The sequence below is a fragment of the Tetrao urogallus genome, assembly GCF_951394365.1.
Source record: "Tetrao urogallus genome assembly, chromosome: 18".
NCBI lineage: Eukaryota > Metazoa > Chordata > Aves > Galliformes > Phasianidae > Tetrao > Tetrao urogallus.
Window position 1 is genome coordinate 8,609,802 of NC_136831.1, and position 13,357 is coordinate 8,623,158.

A 13,357-nucleotide genomic window follows, 5' to 3' on the forward strand; every position below is an offset into this window, starting at 1 on the left:
ATGAACGCACATTACACCGTGCCATGGTGTAACTGTTCCCTTATCACCCAGCAGTGCAGCATCAGTGCATGCAGGGGCTGCTGGGTCTGCGGGTAAGTTGTGCACATCTGCCTCTCTGCAGCAAAAACAGCCCCATCCCCAGGGGAGCTCAGCACTGCACCGGGGCTGGGCACACTGCCCCATCTGGAGCAGAGGGGGACAGTCCCCTCCCCTCAGGACTTCACACAGTCCCATCACCAACCTCTAATTTTCAACCTTTTCCTGCAGGGCTGAGAAGACAGAGGTGCTGAGTGAAGATCTCCTGCAGGTGAAGTGCTGCTGCCTGGCTCTGGGTGTGGGACGTGGCTGTATCGGCTTTGGGTGCAGTTCTTGGCCATGGCTGTCCTTGGGGGGGGGTCACACCTGGGGAGGGAGATGCTGGGGTACAGTGGCACTGTGTGGGTTGGTTGTTCTCCCAGATGATCCTCCAGATGTTGTGCTTTCTGCTTCACTGCTTGTTCCCCCTCCACCCCCCCACCTCGATGCTCCCGGCTTTGTTCTTGGGCAGATCGTGTTTGCTGATCCTCAGTGACTCATCTCACTGAGCTTTGGGATCAACTTCCCAGCTCAGCCAAGGCCGTGGCAAACCGGGCAGCTCTCAGCCCCAGGTGTGGGGAGGTCCACCAGTTTGGATCAAGCAAAGTCCTCCTGGGGAGAGAAGCCCTCAGCCAAACTCCCTTTGGTTGGAAGAGCCCCACAGGACGGGACAGGGCGGTGACGGCCACCTCTGTGCCCACAGGTGGAGAAGCGTCTGGAGCTGGTGAAGCAGGTGTCCCACAGCACCCACAAGAAGCTGACGGCGTGCCTGCAAGGCCAGCAGGGCGTGGATGCCGACAAGCGCTCGGTGAGCTCTGCAGACGGGTGCTCATGTCTGTGCCGTGCCCGAGGCGCGGGCTGCCTGCGGTGCGCAGGGTCTGACGGCACCGCGCTCCCTTTGCAGAAGAAGCTGCCGCTGACGACGCTGGCGCAGTGCCTGACGGAGGGCTCGGCCGTGCTGGGCGATGACTCCCTGCTGGGGTAAGAGGTGCTGGCGTCGCCGTGTCCCCGTGTCACTGCTGTCCCCAGCCCACCCCTGCCCCAGCCGTGCGTGCCTTGCAGGAAGATGCTGCGGCTGTGCGGGGAGGCGGAGGACAAGCTGGCGCAGGAGCTCATCCAATTCGAGCTGCAGGTGGAGAGGGACGTCATCGAGCCGCTCTTCGTGCTGGCTGAGGTGGGCATGGCTGGCTGTCCCCGCTGTGGGCTCTCCTGTCCTCCTTGTGCTGCTCTTTTCTGCTTTCCTGAAGGCAGAGGCGTGTGCGCTTGTATTGCTGAAACACGTTTCCAAGCAAGGTTGTTGTTCGGAGATTTTTTTTCCTCCTGATGCCAACTCTCTGGGTTTTTTTTCTTTTTAATTTTGCCAAATGCTCTTTCCCCCCCCCCTCTTTTATGTCTTGTGAAATGCCATGGGCTCCATTCTGATTTCATCTTCCCTCAACTTTATGGAGCTGACACCGGGAGAGGCGAGCAGGGCCAGGCTGAGCTCTGGGGCTTTCGAGCGTTGCAAAGCCCTTGGCACTCACTGTTGGTGCATGACAAGACTTGCTGCTGTGCTGGCACATGCTGGCAGCCTTTTTCTGCCTTCAGCTGGCCTTCCTGGCACAGGAGGCCCCACTGACCAAAGGATGCTTCTTTTAGGGATGGGGTTTTTGCACGTGTGTTGGGATCAAGGGGCTTTGTACACCACAGAGGAGGGGTTGGTTGCACTGCCTTTCTAATGCTGCAGTGATTCCACGGTTTTTTTTCTCCTCCTCCACCCGTGTGTTGCTGCAGGTGGAAATCCCAAATATCCAGAAGCAGAGGAAGCACTTAGCGAAGCTGGTGCTGGACATGGACTCCTCGAGGACGAGGTGGGAACCGTGGCTGAGCTGGCTGCAGGGCCAGCATCATTCCTTGTGTGGGGGCTTCTCCAGTGCTGCCCTGGCCAAGGGCCAGCAGCCTTGGGAGATCACAGCTGTGCTTCTGTGTGCCTTGAAGTCAAGCTCTGCAATGAGCCAATATTTCTGCTCTTCTCCTTCCATGCACGCTGCAGAGGAGATGTTTTTTTCTGGCCCAAGTCTTTATTTTTAACTCTTCTCTCTGTCTGGCTGAATTGTTGCATGGAGGCACAGAGTCGGTTGCGTCTACTGCTGTAGAGCAGTGCTGGGGTGGCAGAGCTCTGCTGGGGCTGTGGGATGTCCTCTGGTGTCACCCCATGTTCTGGGTGATGCTGTGGTGGGGCCTGGGGGCTGCAGATGGGGCTGTTCCTGAGGCAGTTTGCAAACACCTGGAAAACTGCTGAGTTCGCCCATTCCTGCACAAGGAGACAAGTGCAGGGTTGTCTGCAGGGCAGGGGCATCAGTGCCCCTTTGCTGCCCCATTACTTCCCTTTCTCATCCCACCTGCCTGAGGCTCCTTCTGGAAATGATTGCTGAATTGAAGCTGGAGATATTTGTGTCTGGGATTATCGCATGCATTCAGCACAGGCTGAGACCCTCACCATGGTGCTCAGCCCTGGGGACCACTGTGGTCTGGCAGAGGGTCCTGAGGCTGCCCTCAAGCTCTGTGTGTCCCCTGTGTCCCACTGACACGGCCCTGTGCCTACAGGTGGCAGCAGTCTGCAAAGTCCTCGGGGCTGTCGAGCAACCTGCAGCCGTCGGGTGCCAAAGCCGATGCTCTCAGGGAGGAGATGGAGGAGGCAGCGAACAGAGTGGAGATTTGCAGGGTACTGCTGGCCAGGGCTTGGGATGGGGTCAGCCCGGGTTGTGACAGAAGTGTGGGGGGGAAGGGTGCAGTGCTGGGGGCACTTTGGGCACTGTGCTTTGGGGAAACCTGCTCCACATGCAGACAGGGCTGTAGCATCCCGTTTGCAGCCCAGTGGGAAGCCTGCAGTGAATCACCCCACTGCCTCTGCTGAACCCATTGACCACCAGAAACCCCTCCCCTTGCTGGTCCCCTGTCCAGAGCAGCCCTGTCACAGCCCTGACCCTCTTCCTGCGCTCACTGGACACTGTAGGGTGTTTGTGCACAGCATGTGCCACCCTCAAAAGTAGGTGCCATCCCAGATCTGGGTGATGCTTGCCAGCTGTGGTTCCTCTGTCACCTGCATCCCATGGACTTCAGCAGTCTGAAAGCATCCCCAGGGGTCAGGGAGCTCCTCACTGCTTACACTGAGCTCTGTTGGGGACAGATTGCCCCTAACAGGAACACGGCCAGTACTGTAGTGGCCTCAGAAATCTGCTCCATCCCCATGCTGATTGTGTTCCTGCGTGGAGCCAGGAGCTGGGCTTGATCCTTGTGGGTCCCTTCCAACTCAGGATGTTCTGTAGTTCAATGAAGGAGCTGCACAGTGTATTGAGAAGGCATGAGGGCAGGGGTCTTTGCAAACACCAAAGTATAGGAGGATGAAGTGCAGCACAAGGCAAAGTCAAGTGATGCTGCTGGTTGTGTGGCATCTGGGCACAGCTCTGCGCTGCGGATGCAGGGAGGGAGCCTGGGGTCAGTGCTCACGTTGTCACCCACGGGCAGCGATGGCCATCCTGGTGCTTGGTGTGAGCTCCTGCCTCCGTGTTCCCACAGGACCAGCTCTCGGCTGACATGTACAGTTTCGTGGCCAAAGAAATAGACTATGCAAACTACTTCCAAACGGTGAGCACTGTGCTGGTTCCCCCATCCCGCTGTGCTCTGCAGCTGCCCTACCCCGTGCCCTTGCCGTGGCAGTGACATTGGGTGCAGTCTGTGCCATCTCTCCGCAGCTGATCGAGGTGCAAGCTGAGTACCACAGGAAGTCACTGGCACTTTTGCAGAACGTGCTGCCTCAGATCAAGGCCCAGCAGGGTGAGTGCATGCAGGGCTCAAGGCAAATGGTGAGCTGGGGGTGCAGAGCCCATCACCTCGCCTTGCAGGGTGGCTTTGCAAGGAGGCTGAGGCATCAGCCCGCAGTGTGGCATGATGCAGCCGTGATCCCCCTTGTCCCTGAGCTGGGGGAATGTCCCCATCCCATGGGGTCACCTCACTGTCGCCCCTGCAGCCACCCAGGTCTGGGTAGGGAGTGACCTTTGTGTTCTTCCCTCTCGATCCTATGCATTAGGATCAGGAAATGTGATTTCATTTTGCATGGATTTCACCTTTACAAGACACTTTTGAATTGGCTGGGCTGAAAACTCAGGGTTGTGGTGTTGCAACAACACTTCAGTACTTGCTGAACACCTGAGCTGGAGCCCAGGGCGAGGGTGAGGAGGACGCAGGGTGCGACCTGTCAGCCCTGTGCCCTCACAGAAGCGTGGATGGAGAAGCCGTCCTTTGGGAAGCCACTGGAGGAGCACCTGGCTGTCAGCGGGCGCGAGATCGCCTTCCCAGTGGAGGCCTGTGTCACCATGCTGCTGGAGTGCGGCATGCAGGAGGAGGTGGGTGCCGTGGGGACGGCCTGGCTGCATCCCGTGCAGGGGGATGAGTGGCCAGGGGAGATCTGGGGGTTTTCCCCCGGCGCCGACGCTGTCCCGTGTGCTGTGCCAAGGGCCTGTTCCGTGTGGCTCCCTCTGCCTCCAAGCTGAAGAAGCTGAAGGCTGCCCTGGACTGCTGCGTGGTGGACGTGCAGGAGTACTCGGCTGACCCGCATGCCATTGCAGGTGGGGACTGTGGGGCTGTTGGCTGGGGGGGTGCCTCAGTCCCCAAAGGGTGCTGCTCTGCACCCAGGGGCTGCTTTCAAGCCCAAATCTCACTGGGTGCATGTGCCTCAAGTGACCCCAGTTTCCCTCCCCATGTGGCTGTGCTGAGCAGGAGACACTCTGCAGGATGGACATGCATGGATTTTACAGTCTTATCTCTGCTGCTTCTGTGGTGGTGCAGGATGCTCCCTCCATGCAGAGCCCATCCTGCTGCGCTGTGTTAAGCCGTAGTTTGGTTTAAATGCAAATGAGCTTTTCCCTTCCCTGCTGCGCTGCAAAATGTGGGCTCTGGTTCCTATCAGGGAAGGCACCGAGGGCCTTCATGGGGCTGTGCTGAGCTGGAGGGCATGGGGTGCCCACAGCACAAGACAGTGCTGGGCATGTGCCTGGCAAAAAGGAGACGGGCTGGGGGAGGTACAAGTGAGAGGGGGAAGCTACGAGGGGAGAGGTGGGGTGAAAATTCAGAGGGTGCTGGGTTTCAAGGAGCCTCCATGAAACCTAATGTGCTGCAGGAGCACTCAAGTCCTACCTGCGCGAGCTGCCAGAGCCACTGATGACATTCGAGCTGTACGAGGAGTGGATCCAGGCCTCCAAGTGAGTCCAGAACGGGAAGTGGTCTTGGGACTGAATTTCAGGAGGGTCCTAACAAGCAGATTTTTGACCCATGGCAATTCCCCCTGGGGCGAGGGTGCTGAGAACAAGGGCTTTTAGCCCATGTGCAGAGTCTGCAGGCACTCCTGTGCATCCATCTGGGCAATTTCCTTGACTTTTTTCTGACCCAGTGGCCAACGTTAGTGTCCAGGGGCTCTTAGTGATGTTCCTTGGGCATGCCATGCCTAAGCAGCAAGGGTGGCCTTGGTGTAGATATATATGTAGATGATCGTCTATACAGTGGCTGGGTAAAGGAATGAGTGCCCTGACACGAAACATAGTGGGTTGGTGTTTCGGGGACTTGGGGACACACAGCTCCTCCCCTCCCATAGCATCCCAGAGCAGGAGAAGAGGCTGCAGGCCCTATGGAATGCATGCGAGAAGCTGCCCAAGGCCAACTACAACAACATCAGGTGAGTGTGGGGTGGTGAAGGGCTGTGCTGGGGCTGCAGAGGGCACGTCCCACCTCACCGTGCCTGCGCTCACCCCTCCAGGTACCTGATCAAATTCCTGGCCAAGTTGACTGAGTACCAGGACATGAACAAAATGACGCCGAGCAACGTGGCCATCGTGCTGGGTCCCAACCTTCTGTGGCCACAGGCAGAAGGGTAGCGTATGGCCATGGGCTTGCGTGATACAAGGGTGCAAAGGGGTGATGGGGGTGAAGCTGTAGCTCTGGGCCATGGGTGTGGGGCCAGAAGGTTTGTTCCTACAATGTGGGAGCAGCTCCTGCACTCCAGGAGGTGCTGCAGAGCAGAAGGTGGTAGAGCCAAGGGATGAGGGGCTGCAGATCTCAGCAGGGAGCGGGGTTGGGGCATGGTGAGATGGCAAGCCATCGAGCTGCTGCCTGCTGTGTTGCAGGAATATCACGGAGATGATGACGACCGTCTCCCTGCAGATTGTGGGCATCATTGAGCCGCTCATCCAGCACGCCGACTGGTTCTTTCCTGGAGGTGGGCTGGGCCCCATGCTGCTTTGGGATGTGATGGGATGCAGTGAGATGGGATGGGATGGGATGGGATGGGATGGGATGGGATGGGATGGGGTGGGATGGGATGGGATGGGATGGGATGGGATGGGATGGGATGAGGTGGGATGGAATGGAATGGAATGGAATGGAATGGAATGGAATGGAATGGAATGGAATGGAATGGAATGGGATGGAATGGGATGGAATGGGATGGGATGGGATGGGATGGATGGGATGAGGTGGGATGGGATGGGATGGGATGGGATGGGATGGAATGGAATGGAATGGAATGGAATGGAATGGATGAGGTGGGATGGAATGGAATGGAATGGAATGGAATGGAATGGAATGGAATGGAATGGAATGGAATGGAATGGATGGGATGAGGTGGGATGAGATGGGATGGGATGGGATGGGATGGGATGGGATGGGATGGGATGGGATGGGATGGGATGGGATGGGATGGATGGAATGGGATAGGATGGGATGGGATGAGGTGGGATGGGATGGGATGGATGGGATGAGGTGGGATGGGATGGGATGGAATGGAATGGAATGGAATGGAATGGAATGGAATGGAATGGGATGGAATGGAATGGAATGGGATGGGATGGAATGGAATGGAATGGGGTGGATAGGATACAGTGAGATGGAATGAGGTGGATGGGATGCAGTGGGATGGAATGGGGTGGGATAGCATTGGATGAGCTTCATGTGTCTAGGGTGGGTGAGAGGACCAACGTGATTTATGCGAGCAGTGGGATGCACCCAGCTACTCCATGGCTCCGTTGTGGGCAACCTTGTGGTTTACATAGTGCCAGGAGCACCTCCACCCTGCATCCTTGCTGCACCCAGCACCATTGCTGGGGACAAGCGGGCTGATGTCCATCTCTCATTTTCCACGCAGACATTGAATTCAATGTCACTGGCAATTATGGCAGCCCCATGCACGTGAACCACAATGCCAACTACAGCTCCATGCCCTCCCCGGACATGGACCATGCTGACCGCAAGCAGCACGACCAGGCGCGGCGGCCGCTCAGCGTGGCCACGGATAACATGATGCTGGAGTTTTACAAGAAGGATGGGTAGGGCCTGTTTGGGGCTGGGGACGGGGAGCTGGCATTGCTCCCCAGGGTTGGATTCGCTTGCAAGATGGGTGGTTCCAATGGGAGGACCCTGCAGCCCGTGCTGGGAATGCACTCTTCCCCCAGGGATGCTGAGATGAGATATGGGAGCACTTGGATAAGATCTAAGGATGCTTGGATGAGACCTGGGCTTGTCGCAGCCCCAAACCTGCTGGGGGTGGGAGCAGGCTGGCCCCTGTGTCACCTCCTGTGCCCTTCTTGTGCTATGGACCCAGTTCTGAAACCTGCACCGAGGCTTCCCCATCTTCATCATATGTTCCTCCTACCACGTCCTACCCGTGCCCACACTCCGAGCCCCATGTCTTCTTAGCTCCTTTTCCAAGCTCCTCATGTCTGGTTTTAGGTTATTTACCACTAATAACCATCTGTTTCTGTCCATGCAGCCTTAGGAAAATCCAAAGGTACGGTGTTCTCTACAACAGTTCCGGGCGGGTGCTGGGAGGATGCTGGTGCCCTGGTACCAAGGCAAAGGGTGATATGGCTGGTGTCACCAGCCCGTCCTGCAAAGCCATCCCACCCTGTTGCCATGGGGATTTATTTCCAGCAGCTTCTCAGTGGAAGAAACATTTGCAGGGGCTCAATGGGAGCTGCATTGGGCTGGGACACCGGCGGTGCCTTAGCGCGGTCCCGTCTTGCCGTGCGGATGCTGAGGCTCCATCTCTGTCCCCAGCATGGGTGTCAGGGTGATGGACACCTCGTGGGTGGCACGTAGAGGCACCTCAGGAGCACGCAAGACACCTGCCACCCCCCCGGCCACGCAGCCACCTGCACCGCCCGCCGAGCTGCCCGCCACGCCGCACTCACCCATCCCTGAGCAGGCTCCTGATGTGTCAGCCAGCCCCTCATCTCCTGCCACCAGCTTTGGCTTCCCGCCCGCAGCCGAGCGGGCAAGGTATGGACCTGTGTCCCTATGTGTCTGCGGCACGCTTGTCCCCGTGGTGTCCCTCTGGTGTCCCCCTTGGGACCAAGCTGAGCTGGGTTTCCCCACGGGGCTCTTGCACTCACAGTGTTGAGCTGTAAGCTGCTGGGCTTGCAGTGATCAGAGCAAAATCCTAAAGGAGCCTAGTGTTCCCTGAGTTCTTTCTTTACCCAAAATCCATGTCCTCCTGTGGTTCATGTAGGTCAAAATGGAAGAAAGCACCTATCTTGTGCCATCCTGCCCCAAAATGGAGAGCCTTCCTCTCCTGCCACCCTGCAGGACTGCTGTGTGGCATGGCAGAGTGCTGGCCAAGCACCCATGGGTTTTGTTAGGGACCCAAGAGCTGTGTTCTGGTACAGGGCAATGCTTAGAGCAGTCCCACCCTGGGTACCCCACAGCCTCTCCCTGTAGTGGGGATGCCCATCAGGTTGCCTCCACTGTGCCGCTGCTGCCTCGCTTCAGTGCCCTTTGTGCCAATCTGCTTCTGCGTTGCTCTCATCCCCTGTAACATGCTGACCCATCCTGGTGCTGCTGCCTTCACCCCATTCCTCCTCCATCCCTGTGCCGGGCTGCTGGTGGCACCTGCAGACCAGGGGGACATGCCAAGGGCTCCATCCCAGCGATGGAGCTCCCAGTCCAAAGGGCTCTGCAGCTGTGGGGAAGGGGCTGTCCCCCAGGCTCCCCCTGTTTTGATGTTGGCCTCCCCTCTGAGCAGCCCCATGAGCCCTGCTGGGGCCGTTCCTGCTCCCCTGGTGTTGCTGCCTTGCTGCTGCTCTCACTTCCCCCTCCTGCTGATGCTTCTGCTCACGTCTCTTTTTATTTTGTTGTTCTATCGTTTTGCTGTTCTGTGATCTTTTTGGACATTTTGCAGCACGCGTGGTGTGCCGCCCGCCTGGCCGGATTGCTGCTACAGCCTCCCCTGCCCTGAGGACAAGCGGGGGCCCCCGGCCCCTGGTCCCCATCCCTGTCCCCTGCCCTGGACACAACCTGCACTGCGCCTCTGGCCAGGTTGCAGCCAGAGCCTTCCTCCCTCCCGCTCCTCCTCTTCTTCCTCCTGCTCCCCCCGTCCACTCACCCCCCACCCTCGCCCCAAGCCTTGCTCCCTGCTGGTCCCCACACCACGCTCTCTTGCCCCATGGCACTGCCCGCTCCCCATCTCTGCCCCGCTGCTCCTCCCCAGCCCCCGGTCCCACATGCTGCCCTCTCCCCCCGGGGGCGGCCGCATGCCTGCGGGAGCCGACCTGGCCAGGTAACTACCCCTGCCACCATGGCTGTCCCTTATCCCTGCTGTCTCCAGGGAGATGGCTGCTGGACATGAGTTGGCTTGGCTGCAGCATGGCCTTTGTGCTAAGAAATTGCTTTAAATTGCAATTAAAGCACAGCAGCTCAGTGGGTGCACTTGAGCACCGTGGCCCCATGGCACGCCAGCTGCGTGCTTTGCACAAGGATGCTGCCGGTGCTGGGCTTTGGGTGCAGGGCTTTGGGAGCAAACCTTCTCACTGCCATCCCTTGTCCCCACAGCACACTGAAGCCCAAGGAGCCATCCCCCATCTCCACAGCACAGAAGGGTGGGGGGCAGCAGCCCATGGCCACGCCACCATCCCCCGCCGAGCAGAGCCCGCGCGCCCCACGCAAAGGTGGGTACCCGGCTGTGTGCCACCCCCCAGTCCCCTGACCGCTGTCCATCCGTCTCTCCATCCTCCTGTCTGTCTGTCTCTCCCGCAGCCTCCAAGAAGCTGGCGCCCATCCCACCCAAGGCGCCCTCCTCAGGGGGCACATCGGAGCCGCCGGCGGGCCAGCCGTCCCCCGGCAGCTTGTCCCCAACCCCGCCAGGCACCCCCGCGCCCTATGGACTCGCTTACCCGCAAGGCTACTGCCTGGCCTCAGGTCAGCTGTCCCCAGCCGCCGCACCTTCCCCGTCTCCTCCTCCTCCTCCTCTTCCTCCCCTGGGCAGCTCTGTAACCAAATCTCGACCCGTCCCCAAGCCGAGGCAGAGGCCCTCGCTGCCGCCGCCGCAGCCCCCCACGGCCAGCGCGTCCGGCTCTAGCCCCCAGCCCACGGAGCCCCCCCTGCTCGACGCCGTGGCCCCCGGGGAGAGCGTGCCCACAGGTAACCCAGCCGCCGCGGGACGCAGCCGGGCTGTGCCGGGAGCTCAGAGCGCTCTTGGGCACGGCCGCTGCCCAGGGACACCGTGGGGACCCTGCGGCACTGCCCAGTCTGCAGGATGGCTGTTTGCGCCCTGGGGTTTGGTGACAGCGTGGCTGGGAAGATGGCAGCATCCGTGGGAAAGTGATGATGTGCCCAGGACGGTGATGGTCACCTTGGAAAGGTGGCAGAGTCCTTGGGAAGGTGGCAATGTGTCGAGGAAGGTGATGGTCACCTTGGGAAAGGGACAGTCATCGAGAGTGGGGCAGTGATCTTGGGAAGGTGGCAAAGTCCCTGGCATGGTCACAAGGTTCCTGGGAAGTTGGAAATGTACTCAGAAAGGTGGTGGCATCCTTGGGAAGGTGTCAGGGTCCCTGGGATGGTGACTGTGTGCGTAGAAAGGTGACAGCCACCTTGGGAAGGTCACAAGGTCCTTGGGAAGGAAGCAACGTGCCCAGGAAGGTAACAGTGACCTTGGGAAGGTCACAATGTGCACAAGAAAGTGACGGTGACCTTGGGAAGATGGCAGCATCCTTGGACAGTGTCGATGTCTTTGGAAGTTGGCAAGGCCCCTAGGAAGGTGACAGTATGCCCAGGAAGATGGCAATATACCCAGGAAGGTGACAGCAACTTGAGGAAGATGGCAGCATCTTTGGGAAGGTGACGGTGACATTGGAAAGGTGGCAGGGTCCCTGGGAAGGTGACACTGTGCCCAACAGTGTGCCCAGGGAGGCAGCAGTGAGCTTGGAAAAGTGGCAGCATCCTTGAGGAAGATGACAGTGTGTCCAGGATGGTGACTGTGACCTTGGGAAGGTGGTGAAGTTTCTGAGAAGGTCATAAGGTCCCTGTGAAGGTGGCAGTGAGCTCAGAGAGGTGGCAGTGTCCTGGGGAAGGTGGCAGTGCACATGGGACAATGACAAGGTCGGTCCTCAAGAAGGTAGCATGGTCCCCTGGAAAGATGGCAGTGTGCCCAATAAGATGGCAATGTGTCCTTAGGAGGACAGCAGGGTTCCTGGTAAGATGACAGTGTCCTTGGGAAGGTGACAAGATCCCTGGGAAGGTTGCAGTGTGCTCAGGAAGGTGGCACTGCCCCAATAAAGGTGGCAGTGTGCCCAGGAAAGTGTGCCCAGGAAATTGTGCCCTGGAAGGTCCAGGCATTGTCCTCAGGAAGGTGGTAATGTCTCTGGAAAGGTAACAGCATCTTTGGGAAGGTGGCATTGTCCTCAGGAAGGTTGTGACATCGCTGGGAAGGTGGCAGTGTTCCCAGACAAGAAGGCAGTGTCCTCACAAAAGGTGGCCGTGTCCCTGGGAACATGGCAGTGTTCCCAGAAAGATGCCAATGTCCCATAGGCAGGTGGCAATGCCTCCACAAAGGTGACAGTGTCCCCAGGAAGGTGGCAGTGTCTAGGAGGTTGGCAAGGTCCCCAGGACAGCTCTGATGCCACAACCACTGTGTGCCAACCTGGTGGCGCTGGGTTTTGTGCCCCCTGTGCTGTCTGTGCTGCAGAGCCAAGTGTGGGGGGCAGCACCGGGGTCAGCATGAGCGTCCCCATCTCCTAAGCAGTGCTGTCCCCAAGAGCGAGCCCCCACGTGCAGCTTCAGCATCACACAGTGATGCCTTGCCCATGGGGACGCTTTGGCAGTGGGGATGCTTTGGGGACGCTGTCCCGGTCACACAGCTGGCAGCTGGGATGGCGGTGGTGTCCTCTGCGTGCAGCCCTGCCTGTGAGGGCAGACTGAACAGGGGAGCTGTGTGGAGACGGGTTGGGCTTGGTGGGCATCACAGCCCAGCACTGGTGTGTCCCTGCTGTTGTCCCCATTGTGCCCAGCTGTGGGTGCACCCAGACATTGTGTCCAACCATCAGCACACTCACGCATGAGTGCTGCCCCAGCACTGCATCTCAGCACTGCACACAGGCAAGGGTGCATTCTGGCATGGTGCTCTAGCAGCTCACCCCATGGCAGTACATCCAAGCATGGGTGCCATCTCAGCATTGCACCCCGGCTTTCTATCCACACGTCAGTGCACCCAGGCGCTGCACTGCATCCAGGCAGAGACCCCTGGGATGTAACCCCAGCATTACACCCCAGTGTTGCATCCAGGCACTGGTGCAGTGCCGCACTGGTGCAGCCAGGCACTGCACACCAGCATTGCATCCAAGCACTGATGCAACCCCGGCATTGCACCCCAGCATTTCTTGCATTGGTGCAACCATCTTGCATTGGTGCAGCCAGGCACTGGTGTAACCCCAGCATTACACTCCAGCATTGCACCCAGTGCTTCCCCGGCACTGCATTCCCATATTGGCACACTCAGGCATTGCATCCCAGCACTGCGTGCAGGCATTGCCTTGAAGCCAGCAGCTACTGGTGGAGCCAGGCAGGAGCAGCAGTTGTCCTTGGGGCGGCTTTCTCCAGGCTCAGCAAAGGCCAGCAACGTGCTGCCAGGTGTGGGGACACACAGGTGGGGACAAAAGCCCCACGCTTCCCCTCCGGCCACAGTGCTGAGCACGCAGCACCCATCACGGCACACAACGGTACCTGCCCCCCTCGCCGCGTTCGGCAGCCCCTCACGCCGCTGTCTGTGCCTGCCGCAGGTCTGCTGCACTTCGAGCTGCCGTCCATTCACCTGGGGGGCGCGGAGGCCACGCTGCGCCGGGACCCGCTGGACGCCGCGCAGAGAGTGCAGCTGAAGGGCCCTGCAGAGGAGGAGGAGGACTCGGAGAGCACGGCCCTATGACGGCGTCCCCTCCGCCCATCCTTGCGGCCCCCAGCCCCGCACCGGGTGCTGCCGCTCCGTAGT

General features: G+C 59.2%; 1 protein-coding gene across 1 annotated transcript; it reads left to right on the top strand.

The window, feature by feature from the left end:
• Window positions 1-13,294, top strand: ARHGAP44 (Rho GTPase activating protein 44; the record flags this gene model as incomplete). The annotated part of the gene is made up of 22 exons (XM_079544131.1): window positions 1-92; window positions 268-307; window positions 779-883; window positions 980-1,056; window positions 1,138-1,249; window positions 1,849-1,925; window positions 2,662-2,779; window positions 3,634-3,702; window positions 3,810-3,891; window positions 4,333-4,460; window positions 4,571-4,682; window positions 5,234-5,315; window positions 5,705-5,785; window positions 5,867-5,980; window positions 6,234-6,325; window positions 7,250-7,430; window positions 7,874-7,891; window positions 8,161-8,382; window positions 9,281-9,658; window positions 9,931-10,046; window positions 10,135-10,518; window positions 13,152-13,294. The coding sequence occupies 22 exons, from the start codon at window positions 1-3 to the stop codon at window positions 13,292-13,294; spliced, it is 2,823 nt and encodes a 940-aa protein (XP_079400257.1).
• Window positions 13,295-13,357: the final 63 nt, after the last annotated feature.